This window comes from Thalassophryne amazonica, chromosome 14, assembly GCF_902500255.1.
Source record: "Thalassophryne amazonica chromosome 14, fThaAma1.1, whole genome shotgun sequence".
Taxonomy (NCBI): Eukaryota; Metazoa; Chordata; class Actinopteri; order Batrachoidiformes; family Batrachoididae; genus Thalassophryne; species Thalassophryne amazonica.
In genome coordinates this window covers 11858755-11882668 of record NC_047116.1, presented here as the reverse complement: position 1 = coordinate 11882668, position 23914 = coordinate 11858755, and the positions used below count along the sequence as shown (strand labels likewise).

Here is a 23914-nt window from a genome sequence, read left to right as displayed (position 1 = left end):
ACTTTAAGAAAAGGGAGGAGCACAGGGTAACAAGAGTGGAGGAAGGTGCACACAGGTGGACTACATTCTTTATAGGAGATGCAAGCTAAAAAAAATCACAGACTGTAAGGTGGTAGCAGGAGAGAGTGTCACTAGACAGCATAGGATGGTTGTTTGTAGGATGACTTTAGAGGTAAAGAAGAAGAAGAGAGTGAGAGCTCAACAAAGGATCAGATGGTGGAAGCTGAAGGAGGAAGACTGTTGTGTAAAATTTAGCGAGCAGGTGAGAGAAGCACTAGTTGGAGGGGAAGCAATTTTGGACATCTGGAAAAGTACTGCAGATGTGGTGAGGGAGACAGCTAGGGCAGTACTGGGTATGACATCTGGACAGTGGAAGGAAGACAAGGAGACTTGGTGGTGGAATGAAGAGGTCCAGGAAAGCATAAGGAGAAAGAGGTTGGCGAAAAAGTTTTGGGATAGTCGGAGAGATGAAGAAAGTAGACAGGAGTACAAGGAGATGCGGCGTAAGGCGAGAAGAGACGTGGCAAAAGCAAAGGAAAAGGCATATTGCGAGCTGTACAAGAAGTTGAATAATAAGGAAGGAGAAAAGGACTTGTATCGAAAAGGGACAGAGCTGGAAAGGATGTGCAGCAGGTTAGGGTGGTAAAAGATGCACATGGTAATGTGCTGACAAGTGAGGAGTGTGTGCTGAGAAGGTGGAGGGAATATTTTGAAGAGTTGATGAATAAAGAAAATGAGCGAGAGAAAAGGCTGGATGATGTGGTGAGAGTAAATCAGGAAGTAAAAGAGATTAGCAAGGAAGAAGTGAGGGCTGCTATAAAGAGGATGAAGAGTGGAAAGGCAGTTGGTCCAGATGACATTCCAATGGAGGCATGGAAATGTCTAGGAGAGATGGCAGTAGAGTTTCTAACCAGATTGTTTAATAAAATCTTGGAAAGTGAGAGGATGCCTGAGGAGTGGAGACGAAGTGTGCTGGTTCCTATTTTCAAGAACAAGGGTGATGTGCAGAGCTGCAGTAACTACAGAGGCATAAAGCTGATCAGCCACAGCATGAAGTTATGGGAAAGAGTAGTAGAAGCTAGGCTTAGAAAACAGGTGAAGATCTGTGAGCAGCAATATGGTTTCATGCCAAGAAAGAGCACTACAGATGCAATGTTTGCTCTGAGAATACTGTTGGAAAAGTACAGAGAAGGACAGAAAGAGTTACATTGTGTGTTTGTGGACTTAGAAAAAGCTTATGATAGGGTGCCAAGAGAAGAGTTGTGGCATTGTATGAGGAAGTCTGGAGTGGCAGAGAAGTATGTTAGGGTAGTGCAGGACATGTACAAGAATAGTGTGACAGCGGTGAGATGCGCAGTCGGAATGACAGACTCATTCAAGGTGGAGGTGGGATTACACCAAGGATCAGCTCTGAGTCCTTTCTTGTTTGCCGTGGTGATGGACAGGTTGACAGATGAGATCAGACAGGAGTCCCCATGGACTATGACGTTTGCAGATGACATTGTGATCTGTAGTGAGAGTAGAGAGCAAGTTGAGTCTAGTCTGGAGAAGTTGAGATATGCTTTGGAGAGAAGGGGAATGAAAGTCAGTAGAAGCAAGACTGAGTACATGTGTGTGAATGAGAGGGAGCCCAGTGGAATAGTGCAGTTACAAGGAGTAGAAGTGGTGAAAGTAGATGAGTTTAAATATTTGGGGTCAACTGTTCAAAGTAATGGAGAGTGTGGTAGAGAGGTGAAGAAGAGAGTGCAGGCAGGGTGGAGTGGGTGGAGAAAGGTGGCAGGAGTGATTTGTGACCGAAGATTATCAGCAAGAGTGAAGGGGAAAGTTTACAAAACAGTAGTGAGACCAGCTATGTTGTATGGTTTAGAGACAGTGGCACTAACAAAAAGACAGGAGGCAGAGCTGGAGGTGGCAGAGCTGAAGATGTTGAGATTCTCTTTGGGAGTGACAAGAATGGACAAGATTAGGAATGAACATATCAGAGGGACAGCTCAAGTGGGACGGTTTGGAGACAAAGTCAGAGAGGCGAGATTGAGATGGTTTGGACATGTGCAGAGGAGGGACCCAGGGTATATAGGGAGAAGGATGCTGAGGATGGAGCCACCAGGCAGGAGGAGAAGAGGGAGGCCAAAGAGGAGGTTCATGGATGTGCTGAGAGAGGACATGCAGGTGGTTGGTGTGACAGAGGAAGATACAGAGGACAAGGTGAGATGGAAACGATTGATCTGCTGTGGCGACCCCTAATGGGAACAGCCGAAAGACAAAGAAGAAGAAGACATACTGAAGCTATGCACTGTATATCCGCTGTTATCCGCTGATATCCGCAAGTGACAGGGATTTGCGGCTTGGCAGCAGACTGGGACAGTTTGTAAAATGGATATATTGCGTGCCTATCATGTCCACATCACAAACTAAAATAAGTTGTAGCGAATGCATACAGACTGCCACGAATAAAGCGTTTGGATTACATCTGCTTCGTAGCTGATTTGCAGACAATCTGCGAAAGCATAACAAACACGTCACGTAAACCCAAAGTACTATATGAGGCAGAAAGCGACATACCTGCCACTCAGTGCCAGTCCAGCTGTGGAGATTCCCAAAGACGTAATAGCTGCTGCCATCCAACAACATACTGTAAATCCCCAGCTGCAGAGAAGTCAGCAGGGGACCTTGGTTCTCTTTCAGGAGTTTTATTTTAAATCAAATCAAATCAATTTTATTTATATAGCGTCAAATCACAACAAACAGTTGCCCCAAGGCGCTTTATATTGTAAGGTAAGGCCATACAATAATTACGGAAAAACCCCAACGGTCAAAACGACCCCCTGTGAGCAAGCACTTGGCTACAGTGGGAAGGAAAAACTCCCTTTTAACAGGAAGAAACCTCCTATTTACGCCAACAAAAGAAAGTGATGCAGTTTCGCCGCAATTCACACTGAAATCTCTCTTTTTGAAAAAAACCCCACCATCTCACAACCCTGAGCGGCTTCCCCCCTCCCGCTCCCCAAACTCATGAACAGTTAACCCTTGCATGACAACATGCACATCAACTCTGTGATCAACTTGTCTGAGTCCAGCTATTGCTCCAAAGGCTGTGGTGTTGGTGTGAATAGTGATGCCGAAAAGCCTGAGTACACTTCTGTTATGACCGCAATGCAGATGCTGCAAACGCGCAACACATGCGCGATACATTCATAATACACCCGTAATACTGCCGTGATAATCGCAATGCATCAGATCCGTTTCTTCAATACATGCATTATACGAGGTCTGTCCGTAAAGTATCGTACCTTTTTATTTTTTTCAAAAACTATATGGATTTCATTCATATGTTTTTACGTCAGACATGCTTGAACCCTCGTGCGCATGCGTGAGTTTTTCCACGCCTGTCGGTGACGTCATTCGCCTGTGAGCACTCCTTGTGGGAGGAGTGGTCCCGCCCCCTCGTCGGATTTTCATTGTCTGGAAATGGCGGAATGAAAAGGACTTTTTTTCCATCAGAATTTTTTCAGAAGCTGTTAGAGACTGGCACCTGGAAACCATTCGAAAAATTTATCTGGCTTTCAGTGAAAATTTTACGGGCTTCACAGAGAATAAGGACTTTAACTACAGGTTTAAGGACCCCTTTAAAGGACGGTCGGTGCGCCGCGCTGCGAGCTGCGACGATGCGGCACAAACCACTGGATCATTTCTAAGCTGATGGCTCTGTGGATACGAGACCGTCGTGTGCTCTTTCTCTGGTTATCACAAGAGCTGGACATCAGCCATTTTCCGGCAGATTTCACTTTTAACAAGAGATTTTGTCATGGAAAGCCGCGCGGAGGCTTCGCGCGTCACGACCGATTCGCTGATGAAGCGAGACAAAGGAACACCTCCGTTTCGGAGTGTTAGAGGACAAGTTGGGACATGTCTATCTCGGCTTTCATTGCTTACCAGTCGTGTGAGTATAAAAGAACTTGTGGAGAGCTGGACATGTCCCAACTTGTTCTCTAACACGCCGAAACGGAGGTGTTCCTTTGTCTCGCTTCATCAGCGAATCGGTCGTGACGCGCGAAGCCTCCGCGCGGCTTTCCATGACAAAATCTCTTGTTAAAAGTGAAATCTGCCGGAAAATGGCTGATGTCCAGCTCTTGTGATAACCAGAGAAAGAGCACACGACGGTCTCGTATCCACAGAGCCATCAGCTTAGAAATGATCCAGTGGTTTGTGCCGCATCGTCGCAGCTCGCAGCGCGGCGCACCGACCGTCCTTTAAAGGGGTCCTTAAACCTGTAGTTAAAGTCCTTATTCTCTGTGAAGCCCGTAAAATTTTCACTGAAAGCCAGATAAATTTTTCGAATGGTTTCCAGGTGCCAGTCTCTAACAGCTTCTGAAAAAATTCTGATGGAAAAAAAGTCCTTTTCATTCCGCCATTTCCAGACAATGAAAATCCGACGAGGGGGCGGGACCACTCCTCCCACAAGGAGTGCTCACAGGCGAATGACGTCACCGACAGGCGTGGAAAAACTCACGCATGCGCACGAGGGTTCAAGCATGTCTGACGTAAAAACATATGAATGAAATCCATATAGTTTTTGAAAAAAATAAAAAGGTACGATACTTTATGGACAGACCTCGTACATCCATGATTGTTCATCATATATTCGCTGTACATTATTAATATATCCGTAATTCATACTGGGACATTTGTCAATTTTGGCCAGTTTTGTTTTGTTTGTTTTGTTTTTTGTATACTCAATATGCGCAATTAATCCTCTACCCAGTGGGACTGGGCCCTTACTCAAACAATACACATTTAAAGTATGTTTATTGCAGTGGCAGAACATTGAGTTTGGTATCTCTGTTCTGACCTCATCACTTCCCCCACATGTGGATGCTGGGGTGGAGGTGGGGCTGAGCAGCAGCAGTGGATGCAGCGGTGGCAGCGTTGGACAGGATGATGGGATGGTGGGAAATCTGCATATTAAATAGCTGGCCTAATTTGGAGGGTGTGTTTAGTGCATGGTGTAGACCAGGGCTGCCCAATTTGTTCCTGGAGGGCATTTGCCCTGCATGTTTGTTTTTTTTCACTCTCCTCTGCTCCACCTACAATTAATTAACTCTGACAGCCAATGAAAACCTGGAAAACTCATCACTCATCTTCAACCTCTTATCTGAGATCAGGTCGTAGGGCAACAGCTCTAGCAGGGGACCCTAGACTTCCCTCTCCAGTGCCACATTGACCACCTCTGACTGGTGGATCCAGAGGCATTCCCAGGCCAGTGTGGAGATATAATCTCTCCACCAAGTCCTGGGTCTTCCCTGGGGTTTCCTCCCAGGTGGACGTACTTGGAACCCCTCCCTAGGAAGGTACCCAGGAGGCATCCTTACCAGATGCCTGAACCACTTCAGCTGGCTCCTTTCAACGTGAAGGAGCAGCGACTCTACTCCAAGCTCCCCACGGATGACCAAACATCTCACCCTATCTCTAAGGGAGACTCCAGCCACCCACAATCTCATTCATTCAGTCATGACCAAACCCTCATGACCATAGGTGAGAGTAGGAACAAAGATTGACCAGTAGATCAAGAGGTTTGCCTTTTGGCTCATCTCACTTTTCATCACAACAGTACGGTAGAGCGAATGGAACACTGCCCCTGCTGCGCCATCATCCCCTCACTCGTGAACAAGACCCTGAGGTACTTGAACTCCTTCACTTAGGGTGTGACTTCATTCCCTACCCGGAGTAGGCAATCCATCAGTTTCCTGCTGAGAACCATGGCTTTAGAGGTGCTGATCCTCATCCCAGCCGCTTCACACTCAGCTGCGAACTGATCCAGTGATTGTTGGAGGTCACTGGCCAATGAAGCCAACAGGACCACATCATCTGCAAAAAGCAGTGATGAGACCCTGAGCCCACCAAACCGTAAACCCTCCTCCCCCGACTACACCTTGATATCCTGTCCATGAATATCACAAACAAGATTGGTGACAAGGTGCAGCCCTGGCAGAGGCCAACCTCCACCAGAAATGAGTCCGACTTACTGCCGAGCAACCAAACACAGCTCTCACTTTGTGAGTACAGAGATTGGATGGCCCTGAGAAGGGACCACCTCACTCCATACTCCCGTAGCACCTCCCACAGTATCTCCTGGGGTACCCGATCATATGCCTTCTCCAAGTCCACAAAACACATATAGACTGGATGGGCATACTCCCGGGCACCCTCCAGGATCCTTGTGAGAGTAAAGAGCTGGTCGGTTGTTCCACGACCCACATTGTTCGTCTTCAATCTGAGGTTCGACTATCGGCTGAAGCCTCCTTTCCAGCACCCTGGAGTAGATTTTATCAGGGAGGCTGAGTAGTGTGATGCCCCTGTAGTTGGCACACACTCTCTGGTCCCCCCTTTTAAACTTGGAAAACACCAGAGTTAGATGAACAGGTGTGAGTTGAGCAGGTAGACATGAAACAATGCAGGGCAGGTACCCTCGAGAAGCAGCCCTAGTGTAGACAGCAGGAAGTATGTAGTAATTACTGTATGTGGATTGAGGCTCATTTCTGCTTTCAAAATTTAAATCTGGAAAGTTGAGCATTTATGAAGACCAAATACTGATGTGTTTTTGCTACATTTTGCAGTTTCTACGACATGCTATGAAAAGTTATGACAGTATTCCATGCATAATCCTGCAAATTTTCACGTGCACATGTCACATGCATTTTGCAATAATCACTCAGGATTGACAGTTGGAGATAGATTTAGGGTTAGAAAAGGAATAAAAGGACCTTTCCCATTGTGTTGTTTTTTGTTTGGTTTTTTGGGGGGGAGGGGGTAGAAGATCAAAGATTTTATTTTAGTCATGTGATCACATCTTGCTGTTCTTGGCTGTTTGTTATATGTGTTATTGTGCATTTTGTGAGAATAGGTTGGCTTTGTGGCTGTTTGGTTAGGGTGAGGATCTGGTGTCTGATGAAACCTGTTCATGCTCAAATTTAAACTGTTGTGAGATGTGCTCATTTGTGGTGTCCAGTTCAAATTTGGTGAAAATCAGATCAATTTTGTTCAAGTTATGATGCACAACATGGTGTGACTGACGTGTGCATTGATGGATGCATGCACAGAGCACATTGCTGTACTCTGTGCTGCTGTGCAGTTCCATCACAAACTGCATCACCCACCGCCCCTCCCCAACCACTCGCTCCGATTTTGTCTGTCGTAATGTCAAAAAGTAAAGTTTAAAAAAACTGAACACAGAGATAATTTGAAGCCAGCGCTCTCTTGATAGACAACATTATCTGTGAAAAGGACCCAAACGCTGCGGCTCACGTCAAATTAAATCACTAAAAGTGTCGCAGCTGCTGCTGCTACTCTGCACGGTTCGCTGAGACGATCGATGCTCGCCGACGAGGGAATACTGACGCTCGCCTTCATTTCACCTGCTGTCCTCGTCATGTCACGCCTCTGACTGCGACTTCAAGGATGCAGGAAGCACCTGAGATCTCGCCTGTGTGAAATGAAGGCAGCTGTGTTTGGCTTTAGTGGGGGGGGGTCTGCAAAAATAAGGCCATATATAAAGTGCGCGATGTTGCAATCAGACAGAGGCAGTAAAGGTAATACCCTTACTAAACGCAGAGGTAAACGCAGAGGAGAGCCTCCGTTTGTGATAACAGCTGGCAAATCCTCTCGAGGTACAAGTTAATGAAGTATGTTCCCATGAGGCCATTAATCGCAAATAATGTAAAATTAAAGCAGGACAAAACAGGGTTTGCACCACGTTCTGATTTTAAGTCAAAATTTAGGACAAAACAGCTCTGAAAGTGAAAAGTGCCTCGTTCTACTTTCATGTTCATGTTTCATCCTGCAGTCACGACGCCGCGCTCGCCAACCTTCCATCGACAGAACACTGACATTATTAAAAGACCCAGACGGGGCGTGACATGGGCCTTTTATAAAATGAGGTACAGAAGGGGATTGTGGGTAGATGTAAAAATGTTTCCACACATACCTGAACCAGATTCCCCCCCCCCCCCCTCCCCCCACTGCCGCTTAGATCCATGATGTGTACTGGCATCAGAAAATCCAAATTAAAGATCTCAGATCAGTTTGTGCTATCAGGTATTAAATGATCAAACCGATCAATTTATTAGTCAGTCAGCAGGAAATTAATTATTTTGACCTGTTGTTAATAACTGAACAGTTTAAGTCATTTAACAGAAAAACATCAAAGTCTGGTGATGACAGCCTGTCAGTAAGTGCCTGATTTATAAAGGTTTGTATGTGTAAAAATGTGCACAAATACCAAAGCTCATGAAAAAAAAGTGCATGTTGATTTACTGAAGTATATGCTGAAAATTGTGTCATGCAGTTGAGCAAATTTGCACGTATCATGCATTTAATACATTTGCCTTCATGAATATGAAATTTGCAGTGTGTCCACCTGAATGCACAAAACTGTGGGTGTTGGACCCCTAAGTGTTTGGTGGGGTCAGGTCTGGGAGCACACCACTAAACCGCCTTGGGTCCTTGATGGCAACCACCCACGTAGACAACTAGTCTGTGCCCATCACTCTACAACAGCCATGTGAATCCTGGGCATGTCTGTGGTCTTCTCTGGGTACTGCTGGATCATGCACAAAGAAATGCGCCACACGGCCAAAATGTCAAAGCTGACAGTCACTCATTATGCAAGTAATAGTCCTCATTTTAGTCTTCCTATTGTAACATTTGACAAGTCACTCTGGCAGCAACCCGAGGATCTTCCAAAGAGACAATCCAGTCGTTGCTGTAGGTCATTGGTTTGTGTCCAAGTCTGACAAACATACAATCAGACAGGAAGCACCAGAAGTTGGTTCTTCATTCTCCTGTAAAGATATTTACATTGCCAAACATCTCAGTCCAGCAACTTAGTGACTCCTTAAGCTCTTCCCAGGTGTCTTATTAATCTCAAAGGCCGAAGACCCAGAGACATGATCATCACTGCGAGATAAGTGAATGACTCTAGCTGCTCTTCTTCTGACTGAGTCCAGGAAGTCATCAAAACCTGAGTCTAAGTCTGGGATCCAGGACCATCAAAAACCCAGACACACTGATTCTTCACTCAGCTTCTCAAGTGCTGCAATCACTGAGTCCACAATGATCACAGCATCGTCCAGGAAGCCAAGGTCAGTAAAATGTTCCTCCCCAACAAGCCACAAATGACCCTAAAACTTTGAAGTTTTAAGTAACTTTTATGACTTAACTATTGCAACATGGTATCACACAATTTCATGTCATCATCATGAAAAATTGATTCATGGATTCATGCTGAGTCATGTGTTTTTGTAAAAAGAAAATAAAAATGTGTTCCACAGTGTGAAACATAAACCAGATCATTTCTCATATGTTTCAGCCATTTCATCACGTTGTGTTTTTACTGCCCGTGCCTCGGAAACGTAGACCCGTTGTTGAGAGGCACGTGCACTACCAGCTCACGACTGTGCTGTTAGTGATCACAAAACAGGTTAATGAAGTAATCTGTTACCTAAACAATATTGTGTAGACACTCAAAAAAATCCATTCAAATTCTTATCTTCATTTCTTTAAGATGAGACTGTATTTTTCTTAAAGTAATTCCAAATCTGCCAATGAGAAGTTTATGGTACTCTAAAAAATGTTTCATGGGGTTAGATTGTAAAACTTAAATTGTTGAGTGTATTCAGCATGAAAAATACATTTTTACATTGACACATTTTAGTAATTATCATAATAATAATAAATTTGATTTATAATGCACTTTACAATTACAATAAATCTCAAAATGCTACAGCAATTGAAAGGAAAGACTGATTAAAAACAGAAACAAATGTAGGCAGATTATTAAAACAATCATTAAAACAATAGCGGAAGCAAAAATTCAAAAATCAATTAAAACATCAGGTAAACAGAAAAGTTTTAAGGCCCCTTTTTTCAGATGAGGAGGCAGAGCATTCCAGAGTTGAGGGGCTGCGTGGAAGAAGACACAGTCTCCTATGGTGCGGGATTGAGTTCTAGGAGTGAGAAGAAAGTGGGTGTTGGAGGAGCGAGGAAAACGTGCAGGATGGTGAGGGTTGAGGAGTTCTGTGAGGTATGATGGGGTGTTACCGTATAAACATTGAAAAGTAAGCAGTGAAATTTTGTATGTGATCCGGGCAGAAATGGGAAGCCAGTGAAGTGAACGGAGGATGGTTGTGATGTACTGATGCTTACGCACTCTCATCAGGACCCTAGCTACGCTGTTCTGGACATACTGAAGTCTTTGTATGTTCTTGCCAGGAATCCCAATGAGAAGTGTGTTGCAGTAGTCCAGTCTGGAGGAGACAAAGGCGTGGATGAGCTTTTTGGAATCGGAAAGGGGGAGTGTGGGCCTAAGTTTAGCTATATTACAAAGGTGAAAAAAAATGAGGTTTTACAAATGTGTTTTATATGAGATTCAAAGGTGAGTTGTGGATCAAAAATGACACCAAGGTTGGTGACTGTAGTGGAAAGATCAATATTTTGACCAGAAAAGGCAATGCTGAGGATTATGTGTTGTTGAAATTGATGGACAGTACCAATTTGGATTGCTTCAGTTTTTGAACTGTTAAGATGGAGAAACTTTTGCTGCGTCCAAGCCTTAATCTCCTCCACACGCTGTGAGAGTGGAAAGAGGGGTATCTATAGAAGGAGAGGAAACAGAGGGTGATGGAGATGGAGAAAAAACAGATGGGGTCTCGGGCACACTGCCACCGAGTCTCAGATACAACTGAGTATCATCAGCATAGCAGTTCTCTGACACACACCGTCTCTTGTTGGGTGCCTCAGGGATCAGTCCTGGGACCCCTTCTATTTAATCTGCATATGGTGCCACTTGGATGCATCATCAGCAGTTATGGGGTCTCATTCCACTGCTATGCTGATGATGCATCCAAGTGGCACCATATGCAGATTAAATAGAAGGGGTCCCAGGACTGATCCCTGAGGCACCCAACAAGAGACGGTGTATGTCAGAGAACAAACCAAAGAAAGTCAAAGAAATTGTCTGGAGCCCTCTGAGACAGGATTGCCTCAAGGCACAAATCTGGGGAAGGGTACAGAAACATTTCTCCTGCTTTGAAGGTCCCAATGAGCACAGAGGCCTCCATCAGCCATAAATGGAAGACATTCAGATCCACCAGGACACTTCCTAGAGCTGGCTGCCCATCTAAACTGAGCAATCGGGGGAGAAGGGCCTGAGTCAGGGAGGTGACCAAGAACCCAGTGGTCACTCTGTCAGAACTTCAAGATTCCCCTGTGGAGAGAGGAGAACCTTCCAGAAGGACAACCATCTGTGCAGCAATCCACCAATTAGGCCTGTATGGTAGAGTGGCCAGAAGGAAGCCACTCAGTACAAGACGCATGACAGCCCACCTGGAGTTTGTCAAAAGGACCAGAAGGACTCTCAGACCATGAGAAATAAAATTCTTTGGTTTAATAAGACAAAGATTGAACTCTTTGGTGTGAGTGCCAGGCATCATATTGGAGGAAACCAGGCACCATCCCTACAGTGAAAAATGGTGGTGGCAGCATCATCCTGTGGGGATGTTTTTCAGCGGCAAGAACCGGGAGACTGGTCAGGATTGAGGGAAAGATGAATGCAGCAATGTACAGAGACATCCTGGATGAAAACCTGCTGCAGAGTGCTCTTGACCTCAGACTGGGGCGACGGTTCATCTTTCAGCAGGACAATGACCCTAAGCACACAGCCAAGATATGAAAGGAGTATCTTCAGGACAGCCCTGTGAATGTCCTTGAGTGGCCCAGCCAGAGCACAGACCTGAATCTGATTGAACATCTCTGGAGAGATCTGAAAATGGCTGTGCATCGATGCTCCCCATCCAACCTGGTGGAGCTTGAGAGGTGCTGCAAAGAGGAATGGACAAAACTGGCCAAAGATAGGTGCGCCAAGCTTGTGGCATCATATTCAAGAAGATGTGAGGCTGTAATTGCTGTCAAAGGTGCACAGTATTGAGCAAAGGCACAGGTACAGGTACCTGTAAACATGATTTCTTAGTTGTTTTTTTTTATTTTAATAAATTTGCAAAAAAAATTTTGCAACATGAAAAACTTTTTTTCATGTTGTCATTATGGAGTGTTGTGTGTAGAATTTTGAGGGGGAAAAAATGAATTTATTCCATTTTGGAATAAAAGAAGCACTGTGAATACATTCTGGATGCACTGTAAGTTTAAAATACTAAAAAAAAAAAAAAAAAAAAAATCACAAAATTAAGGTAACATTTTGTATAGACATTTCTGAGTAGAATGGAAGTAAAATAAACAAGTTGAAATAACTTAAGTGAAATAATTTGTCTACCCAATAACACTAAATCCTATTAACTCAGTCAGTTTAACTTAATTAACCTCTTAGAGGACAAACCAAATCAAGTATCCTGAACCACGTAACCAAAGGGTTTGCTAAACATGAGTTAATCTGACTATAAAAGTCTCACGGTGTTTACTCAGTCGTGGCTGAGTTGGAATTATTTAAAAAGTATCCATGATATTTGTTACCTTAATTTCAGACAAGCTGTTGTATGGCTGGGGTGCCTGGCTGCCTTTTGTTTCTGTCTTCTGTTCTCTCTTTTGTTTTTCCTTCCAGGTGGCATGCGTTCAGGACTGAGTGGCTGTGTGGCTGAGTTATCAGGACCTCACCCTGATCACCTGAAGCTTGTCATGTGCAGCTCATCAGGACTCACAGCTGTGGTGCATCTTTATGGATTGGGGCATGGTTGCATTTAAGTCTGGAGTACACAGTGTGTATTTGCCAGAGACTCGACCTTGTGACCAGACGGGTGAGATCGTCGTCTAGAGAGCCATCTCATCATCATGGATGCAGAGACCGTACCAGGTTTAATGCCATGGTCTGTGAAAGAGGAGGGGTGAGGTTCTCACGCTCGTCACCACACTTCCTGAGGTACTTTAGGTTTTGTAACTAACATGAGTACAGGTCAGTAGATGGGGGTCCCTCACACCTTATTATATTGAGCTGTTATGTTAGTCGTTTAATCAGCTTCCACTGCAGTGGAGAATTGAACTGGGTGTTCCATGCCTGCAGGGTGGGAAGCTGATTGGTGATTAAGCCAGGAAGTGTTTGCTGATTATTTACACCTTTGAGTGGTCTCTCTGTGTGTGGAGTGGTGGACTCACATGATGGTTTCTTCTTTCACAGACTCGGTTGGTCGCGGCCACCTGGGGGGTGTCGGCGGGGTCCTTGGGTCCGAACTGTTTCTGGCTCCGGACCGTTTGTGCTGCTGGGAGCACACCGTCTTTCCACCTCGCCAGACCGCGCACTTATTTGTTTGTAATTCAGCACTCACTGTTATGTTATTAAATTCTGTTATCCTTTGAACCGTGCTCTGCTTATTTTATACTGGGTCCTTCAAACGCTGGCCGGTCCTCCGCCCGCGTCCGACACATAACACAAACTCAAGCATTTAGTAATTAGTTTTTTGGGTTTGCTTTGGCCCTCTGAATTTGAACTAACTTAATTCAAAGGGATTTAGTGTTATTATTATTTCCTTTAAGTTATTCTGACTTCTTTATTTGCTTGCATTCTACTCAGAAATGTTCGTGCAAATTTTTTCCTTTACTTTTTGAAGATTAGTACCTTATTTCCCATCAGTCAGAATAAAATTAAATAACATAGTAAATCCTTTTTATGCTCAAATTATTTATTTTCTAATCATTATCCACCTCACTTCTGGACTAACCTCTTGTCATACATTTATCAATTTATTAAAATACACAGATATAAAAATTTGTGCATATTCTATGATATGCATGTCACCAACTTTTCTTTTTTCTTTTTTGTGCTGAAAATCCTTTTTCAGTTTAGGCTCCACAAACTAACCCATAAAACACTGTTTAGAGTGCAGGCAACAAAGCTTATATTTTATGTTTAACAGCATGGTAGTGTGCCGATAATAAATCTCCCTCATAACACTAAGGTCCCCGGTTCAATGCCACAACGGCATCCATGTACCTATTTTAATACACACACCACACACCACAACACACACCACACACACACACACACCACACACACACACACACACACACACACACACACACACACACACAAATAATTTAGTCTTATTTCAGACCACCGCGTCCAATTAGATTCCTCCTTCAAAAGGCCAAAATAACTTCAGCTTCAATGATTCAGGTGAATCATTCAGCACAGAGTGCACATCTTATCAGGCTGGTGTTCTTTTTTAAATTTTTTTCTTTCTTTTTATTTCAGTATGAGGTACATCCAGCTCAGCCAAGGCGTCAACAATGTCCTGGTGTGCCACAAAGAAATCATCCATCCATGTTTGTTTACCCTGCAGGAGCCAGAGCCTGTTGCAGCCAGTGCAATCATACTTCACTAAATATAGATTCAACGTGTTCATAAAAATCCAGACAGTGTGTCCGCACCATCCCCAAAATCTAAGCAGAAGAGCACTCAACAGAGTGCTGATTCTTGCATTTGTTTTTGTGTTTTAGGTATGATACCACCATCTGCTGGTGATTGTACTGAACTACAAATGTTTCCACCAGCTGTGCAGTGTCCTATACCCATGAGGGGTCAAAGGTCAATAACAGTAGCTTCTGTCCACATCTCTCTCTTGCTCTCTCTCTCTCTCTCACACACACACACACACACACACATGATGCTGCCAACATTCTCAGCCAGTCAGCATGAGCAGAGGTTTGGGCAGCTGCCCTGTTCTTTGAGTGAAGTTAATCTATCACACACAGCAACGTGTCTCTCTTCATGGTAAATAAACAAACACTTTGCTAAAACATGTGACTTTAAGTAGAGCAACAGGTTTGATCATCCAGCCACCATCATTCAGCAACAAGGACAAAATGGAATCTTTTTTCTTTCCAGTTAGCTGAATTCCATTATTTGAACAAATGTATCACACCAAGGACACCTGGTGTATTGATTATTTTTATAATTTGATTTTAAGACTTGGAAATGTGACGTAATTGTACAATGATACGAAGGAAAGAATTGTCCCTCTCGTGTTGACATAAAAAATTTCTAATTTCTTATTTGTTTAGTTCAACAATCAATTACATGCAAAGAATTTTTAGATTTTTTTAACCAGATACAGTGAACTGTATATTTTTTGTGCTCTCAACTTGAAATAAGTGTGTGTGTGTGTGTGTGTGTGTGTGTGTGTGTGTGTGTGTGTGTGTGTGTGTGTGTGTGTGTGTGTGTGTGTGTGTGTGTGTGTGTGTGTGTGTGTGTGTGTGTGTTTTCCCATTTTAAGATCTCACTTTTCTTTACTTGAGAAATGTTCATATTATTTATCAATATGTTGCTACTTTTGACTTAAAAATAATAATTAATGACGAAAGATATTTTTAATTGCAGCTTTCAAGACTAAGAAATACAAAATGAACAAATTATAACACTTTCAGGAAATAAAAACAGACAAATACTGGTGTTTTCATGGGCAATATAATTCAAAGCACTAAATAATTAAATATGCTTTGGTTTTACTTTTTAAGTACCTTTCGGCTTATTTATGACCGTTTTTAAAGTGGTTAGATATTAAATGGAGAAACGAGAGGCCCTGAATGAAATAACCCCACAAAGGATGATGTCTGAGCCTCTGTTGGCACTGACCTTTTGCGTGCACACTTTGATTTCTGTGTGTATAGTGAGCAGCTGAGCGGGTCGTGCATGTGGTCAGTGACACTCATCTGGTCTGTAGACTGACAGACACCTGAGATCAAATTAAAGCGGGATTCATTCACGGGTTGGAATGACACAACGTTCTGCGCCCTTTACCTACATTTCATTTAACTTTTTACGCACGGCGGCGCAATTTGGTGCATCAGAGTAAAAGCAATAATTTACCCGCTGTGGGGCATTTAAAGCTCACATGCACACATTCACACCAAATGCATAACCTTCTGTGCCAACAATGCGGGCATCTTGCACACTAAAGTTTGCACACCTTGCCTCCGTAGCCGCCGCTTCCTGAGGCCGAAGATGCGCACTTTGGAGAAGATGTCGACCAGGTTCCCATTGCAGAGCCCCTTGTTCTTGTTGGGGCTTTTCCTCCGTCGGTTGGTCGAGGGCCGGTCGAAATGCTGCTCCCGCGCCTGCCTCTTCTGTCTGATCAGCCCACTTGCGATCGCAGCAGCCATGGCTCAAAATGTCACAACAGCTTAGGTCCGGTCTGTGCACGGAGCACAGACTACATAAACAGCCGCCTCTCGGAGCTCGGTGCTCCGGTCACAGTCCCATGGTGGCGGCTGAGTGGTCCGTGCAGTGATGTCAGGTGTCAAAGATGCGTCTTTTAATCTCTGTCCATCCAAACACTACATGTTCGACAAAGCGGAATCACCACTCGAACAAAACACTGGACATCGTGGAAAATGGAATCATTTCATGCGTAATTCCACATCGGATCAGCGCGAGGATTCATCGGACCCGCGCTGTTCGGTTCTGTGACATCTTCAGCACATCGCCTTCTGCGATTTCCAGCACGGGGCTGTGAGGAGAATCCTCCCACTCTGTCCTGCTCTCTGCTCCGTCTCGTCCTTGTTTCAGGTGGCGATGAGCGCACCGTGCGTGTGCGCCGCCGGTAATCAGACAAAGGCGCCTCAGACGGAATTCAAGCACCACCCGAGCAAAAGCACGGCAGCAAGTCCAAGTTTAGAGCGACAAATCCCTCCGGTCAGCGCTGATCGGCAGTCACACACGTGGAAGTGAAAGACAAAAAACCGTGCATTTCTCCCGCGGAGATCCAAAGTTCCATATTTCCCACAGCACTCCGACCCAAACATCTGCTGTCAGATTTTCTTACCTCTGATTATTTTTTGTAAAGAAGCGGATTAAAGGCGATCAGGCGAGAGGAGCAAAGTGGAAACCATATAGATTTGGGTCCTGTGGAGATGACGTCTGCACGGTGACAAGCTGCATACAAATAGGCTACATAAAGTTAAAGCCCTGAGCGAGGCTGCAGACAGACAGACAGCTCGACACGGTGGGTTCTAAACGCACGGCGCAGAAGAAACGGCGATCAGTGCAAAAAAGTGAAGCCGCGGTTTTGGCTGATTTTTCCGATTGGCAGTGGTGATGGCGGTCAGTCTCCATGTGCACTCCACCACCCCCCACCCCCACGCTCCCGCTCTCTGGCGCGCACACTCACTCGCTCTTTGAATGCAGTTTGGACGCAAATGTGCACAAAAAATTTAAATGATCTGCGCTGTGAAACAAATCATTTTTAAAATGCAGCAGTAAAAAAATAAAATAAAATAAAATAAATAAATGTATTTCAGCCTCGCTGAAACGGTCACATCCAGGGTGTGAGGGAAGTTCGCGCTCCACCAGGTGGAAAGAAAGCGCGTTTCTGCAGATTTCAGCACCGCGGACAGCGCCGCCGAGTTCAGCACCACAGCGTTTCCTCTGGATATTTTCATGCGATTCGACAAAACGCCCTTCTGGTTTTGGAATGAGCGTTATTTACGTCTCCAGCTCAGTGGCAGAAATTAAAACTCAAGAGAGCCATCTGCTGTTTGTGGCTGTAATTAAACATGTGGGCTCAGAGGGGCGTGTCCAGCGTCCCGACGCAACATGCACCTGTGGCTCTTCTGATGTGCGCCAAAAATGAAGTGCGCTGTCCAACCACCGGTATCACTACAAAATAAAATGCCAGCGGAAAGAAAAGCGTCAGAGAGCAGGAACAATATGACTGGCAGTAGGGGAGACCGGGCACAACTGTAACCCAATATATTCCAAGTCAGATTTTGGGCAAAAGCTCGTAAAGTTTATCATAATAAAAGCAGCTCTTTCATTATGTGTCATAAAATATGACATAAAAAATGTCAGCTGCAACGATGCACATGCAATCCTAGTGACTGGGCTAAGATCAATGTGGCTATGTGTGGTGTCAAAATACAGCCAAAATCCAAGTCAGAGCACTTTTAGGGCAGGTCATAATACACTAATGACTTTCAGCCACGGCTAGAACACATCTGTAAACTCCACCACAGATGTGCCTTGCTAGTACAGTCACCCATGAAAAGGCAACGTATCCACATCATCAGTTTAATGCACCTCGGCCACTGGACATAAGGCACTCAGAGAACGCATATGTCATACTAGACCACATATTCCCCACTGCCAAAGTCCCCACTTTCACTTGCATTTATCATCAACTCTTGTTTCCTCAGAATTTATCTATATGCTCAAAAACGTTTATCAATATCCCTTCATTCGTTTTTCAGTTCAGTATTACCACATTGTTAACATTCTTCTGGATCACAGATCCACATTAGGTTCTGGATTGACTCAAAAATTACACAGATTATTTCCTGTTACTGAAGTTTATTACTAATACATTTTTTGAATTAAATGTTCCTGTGTGAGCATGATGGCGTATGAGCACATAACACTTTTGCTTAACACCAAGAAGGTCATGGGATCGATTCTCACCTGTGGCCTTTCTGTGTGGAGTTTGCATGTTCTTGTGTGTTTGCGTGGGTTCCCTCCGGGTGCTCCGGCTTCCTCCCACATCTAAAGACATGCAGGTTAGGTGAACTGGAAACTTTAAAGTGTCTGTAGGTGTGTGTGGGTGTGACTGCAAATGGACTGCATTTATATAGCGCTTTTCCATCTGAATCAAAGCACTTTACAATTATGCCTCACATGCACCCCAATGTCAGGGTGCTGCCATACAAGGCGCTCACTACACACCGGGAGCAATAGGTGTGTAAAGGTGTGTAGCAATAGGGGATTAAAGGCCTTGCCCAAGGGCCCTTAGTGATTTTCCAGTTGGGTGGGGATTTGAACCCATGATCTCCTGGACTCAAGCCCAACACCTTAGCCACTAGACCATCACCTCCCCTTGTGTGAATGTGTTTGTTTTTGTGTATGTGGCCCTGTGACAGACTGGCATTCTGTCTATGGTGTACCTTGCCTCACACCCTATGAGTGTTGGGATAGGCTCCGCCCCAACACTTAATTGGTGTAAGTGGTTGAAGGTGAGTGATTGATGTTCCAGTATGCTTAAAACTTCTTCTCTATCCAAAATATGTTCTGGATTAAATTAAGGGGGGAAAAAAAACATTCATTTCCTTGGTCATTAGCTGCTCACCACATTTCATCAACATCTTCTCAACTTATTCAGTTAAATGTTGCAAATGTATCAGACTTCATTCTGGATATCAGCTCTAACATATAATCCAGATCATGTGCAAATTAAACCTTTCATTTCTCACATTTTCTAGCCATTCACCAAATTCCATTGACATCAGTTCATTACTCTGCATGTCAGCCAAGGGGTAATAAATAGCAGGGCATTACTTTCACTGGCATGTGTGTGTTTCTGGACAAGATAACTCAAAAACAGCTGGACAAATTTCCTTCAGAGTAGGTGGGAATATTACTTGGATAGATATCTAGAGGTGATTAGATTTCAAAGTAGTTTGGTCAAAGGTCAAGATCATGGAAAACAAGTTCCACAAAAGCCCACATTTTTGTATATCTTAAGAACCAAGTAGCAGAGATGGATGATTTACAAAATATATTTAGATTTTGGAGTACTTTTGTTAATGGTCAAAGGTCAAAGTCAAGGAAAACATTTTTTGTGTATCACAATAACTAGGAAGCCTAGACAGATGATTTGAAGCATATATTGATCAGCAAAATATTTGTAAATGAATGGTATGATCCCCTGGAACAGTTGCAGGATAGGGAAGCATAGGATGAGCTGCTTGGTGGCTGCCACTGTGACCTGGACCCAGATAAGTGTCAGAGAATAAATGAATGAATGAATTAATTTGTAATGAAGTCACATAGAAGTCACATGATGAAGTCATACACAGTCAGAAACACTGTTCCAGACACTGTTACATTTACATGTATGTTTATATTGTGGTATATTGTGGAATGCACAGGGTATGAATCAGTTCAGGGTCTCAGTAGGACTTCCAGCTCCTTTGGAAGAACCTGAAGAACCTGTTGATTCGAGGTGTGAGCGCTGTTGTGTGTCCCAACTGACAAAGTAACATGGAACAAGTTCATCTGCATTAATTTCTGTAACTGAGTGTTGTAGCAATTTATGTTATAACTGGCTGAAAAATAGATTTACATTCCGCACCAACATCATCTTTCAGCACGTATGTCCAAAAAAAAGATGCAGAAATAAGAATTAGAGCAATTTCAAGTAAAATTTGCATTTATACAATGCAGTGTTGAATGAGGAATGTTCTAAAATGTGTGTTTGTTCAGATATGGGTAAAGCTGTGAAACACAAACAATGCCTGCTGCCTCCACTGGGGGTCTGCTATGACTTTTTCCAAAAGTGTAAAAGGTCTGCCCCCCCCCCCCCCCCCCCCCCACCAAACCTCTTCTTTACAACAATGAATCCTGAAGGAATCCAGGTAGGAGGCATTTTCAGTTGTGATCACATGACTCTATCCTCTGTCTTATTCAGGATGTTACAAGAGGCCCTGGTTTCCCCTACTTTATCTCTTACCACAAATCTGCACAATCTGACTTTAACATGCATTTCATACAAAATGATGCTCAGGTCCATGCCGTAGTTTTTAAAGCAGCGGCTCCCCCTGGTCTCAACAGGATTGACAGAGCGTGAATGTGTTTCGAGCTGTGACTCAGGATGAGGCGGTGCAGTTAACACTGCAGCCACCAGTGGACACTGTCAGCTCAACAATGGTCCTTCAGCCAGAACACCTTCCACAGGACCACTCTGACAGACGACACAAAACACCAGGACTCAAAGCAACATGCAACACTCGTTCCTGCAGGTTTCATGAAAATGTGACTGGACTGTGTCTTATTTTTCATTTTTGTGTTACTTATTTGGAAGTATATTAAGCAAAAGACAATAGCTGTTTGTCACTGGGAGTTCCTCCAGAATCTAAAATCACATGCTGTGCAATTCATAAAATGCAAAAGGACATAAATTCAAGAGATGCATTTGGACATTACAAAATGAAAGCAGGTCCATTATAAAAAACAAACAAACAAACAAACTAAACAAAAAGCCTGATGCACAACAAAAAATTTATTAAAATATAACACACAAACACACACACACACACACACACACACACACACACACACACACACACACACACACACACACACACACACACACACACACGCGTGCGCACAAGCTGAGTAGTGATTGTACCTCTGAATACTGTTTGCAAATGTGATTATTTAACAAATGGTATTTATTTATTTCTCATATATGTATTGGGTTAAAGTTTCTGGGACTGCTCAACAAGCAGCTGCAAAGGATCTCAGAGGTATAAAACAACTTTTTCTTCACAAACGAGCTAAATAAATATATTCCTGAACAGTGGAGGGTTGAATGATGCGTGATTTTATTAAAAATAAACAAGTAGTGAATCATTACACTATTATTATATTATATTATATTATATTATATTATATTATATTATATTATATTATATTATATTATATTATATTATATGGGGGAGGTGATGGTCTAGTGGTTAAGGTGTTGGGTTTGAGACCAGAAGATCATCGGTTCAAATCCCAGCCTGACTGAGAAATCACTAAGGGCTCTTGGAGAGCGCCTTGTATGGCAGCACCCTGACATCAGGGTGAATGTGAGGCATAATTGTAAAGTGCTTTGAGCGTCTGATGCAGATGGAAAAGTGCTATATAAATGTAGTCCATTTACCATTTATATTATATTATATTATATTATATTATATTATATTATATTATATTATATTATATTATATTATATAAACAAGCTTGGTGCTTATTTGTGCACCAACACTCTACCATATCTGGTCCAAATCAACAACAAATTCCAACAATCAATTGTGTGATTTTTCATCATCATGAGTTAGTTTTCACCACAAGTACTCGACCTGACAATATTAAAGAAAGTGTGATATGATGTATAACTTTATTTCTCACCATGGTAAAAAAAAAAAAATGCTTAGATTTTAACCTAAAGCATAAAATCATGGATGTGTTATCTTTAATTACTATAAAATAAACTTCGAAACAAGATCCTTAAAGTCATCCTGACCCTTGGCTTCTTAAAACAAACAATTCTTTTCCAAAGTCTTATCAAAATGGATTGTAAAAGTGAAATGCTATAGTTATTTAATTTAGTTATTTCAACTAGTCCCACAACACATGATTGTTTAAATGGGAAACATAACTGTAACAATTTGCTTTTCTCATTTAACGACTGGCATAACTAGATTAAGTAAACATATCATATAATTTATTTTAGAGTGCTGCTCACAAATAGCACATGAAATGCACTGTAAATAAATAAAATCTTATATTTACTTAATCTATTTGTGCCAACGGATTCCACAAATGATAACTAATTTTTCCAATGAACTGCATTTAAACAACCATGTCTTTGGGACTGGTTGACATGACTAAATTAAATAAATATAACATTTCAAATATTTAGTGTGGTGAAGACAATGAGGAATATTATTAGATATTCCAGAATGAGAATGAAGTGGGAATTCTTTCCCTAATATTTTAACAAGTTCAAAACAAAATAACCTCCAACCATAGACAAAGAGGTTGTGTCAAATTAAATGAAACCCAAAAACATGAGAATTCATGCAGTCAAGACGTCTTATTGTCCTCTGATCTTGGAAGTGTTGTGATCAGGGATGATGCTTCAGATGAAGAATCCAGATAAATGCAAGTGGAGATGCTGGTTTGAGCAATCCTGGAAGGTGAGAATTGTTATTAGATTCCGAACAAGTCCAGAATCTTTACATCTTTGTGCAGGGAGCAGAAATTTGGAGATTGAATACTGAATACTGAATACTGCAAGTCTGCATGATCCAGTACTTTGTAAAATCAACATCTCAAACAAAGAACAGATCAAAAGTGTCAAATGGCGAAGCATTCACTGCATGCTGAAGACTCTGGAAGCATACGTGTGGAATTTACAGGGAATAATTTGGTCATATCAGCCCAGTAGAGAAAAATCCAACATCAGACAAATGGCTCAGGATAGTCTGTGTGATGGAAAACAGTTCCAAAGCCTATGTGGTCCCAGAGGACCCCACAGCACACTGTTTGTTTGTCCCCCATCCTCCAATCACCTGAGGGAAATAAAACTCCTGGAAGATAAAGTATTAGTCTTTTTAATAGAATCATAAAACATGTTTATGTCTTTGAGTCGAAATAATAATGTTTAAAAAAACAAAAACACATTTTTGCACTGTCAGTTCAATTTACCAGCTTCGTAACATGCAGACAGTGAACGCCTCACGACTTAGGAGCAAAACCAATTTGCAGTTCAGTCTGAACATGTTCTTTTTTCCACACAGAATAAGATACAGGTCGTCAACTCTGCATCAAGCCAAATAAAGCAGCACATACCTACATTTCTTTTCCTTCGACATGTGAACGTGTGGGTGTCCATGTTAGTCCATTCCAAAGCTCTCAAAGCCGATGCCTTTCCCCCGGCTCCCGGTGATATAGGACATTAGCTGAGGTGCTAACATGGTTAAGGTCATCTGACAAGATGCCCCAAGCTGCCCACATTAATTTGTCCACGGACACCCTCAGAACAACATTCTTTAAGTCAGGCCGCAGAGAAAAGCCACTAATAGGTTTTGTAATGATACATGGGTGCAAATCAAATGGGGCACATTAGGAGCAACAATCAAAAGAGTTTCATACTTACCAAAAAAAAAAAGAAGCAACAAACACAATGCAGTGCATAAAGTGAAATTCTTTAGATATTTACAAAGTTTTTGTTATTTTAAGCTTTTTGTTGCAGTATATTAGAATAGATAAAAGTGCTGGCTTTTATTTGAGGGTAAATACATGCAAAGTGGGACAACAGTGTCGGGGTTACAACACGTTTTGTGCATGGAACAAGGAGCAAAGTTCAGTGCTGAAAAATGA

The 23914-nt window shown here is 42.8% G+C and overlaps 1 protein-coding gene across 2 annotated transcripts in view; it reads right to left on the bottom strand.

The window, feature by feature from the left end:
• fgf14 (fibroblast growth factor 14) overlaps positions 1–23914 on the bottom strand; it is a 280672-nt gene that overhangs the window by 86506 nt on the left and 170252 nt on the right. The window contains exon 1 of one of the 2 annotated variants that reach the window (XM_034186383.1): positions 15966–16341. The exons of the other annotated variant lie outside the window; for it this stretch is intronic. Within the exon in view, the coding sequence (XP_034042274.1) occupies positions 15966–16158 (193 nt within the window). The 5' untranslated portion in view covers positions 16159–16341. Of the gene's footprint in view, positions 1–15965; positions 16342–23914 lie in introns of those variants that run through there. 2 annotated transcript variants of the gene reach the window in all.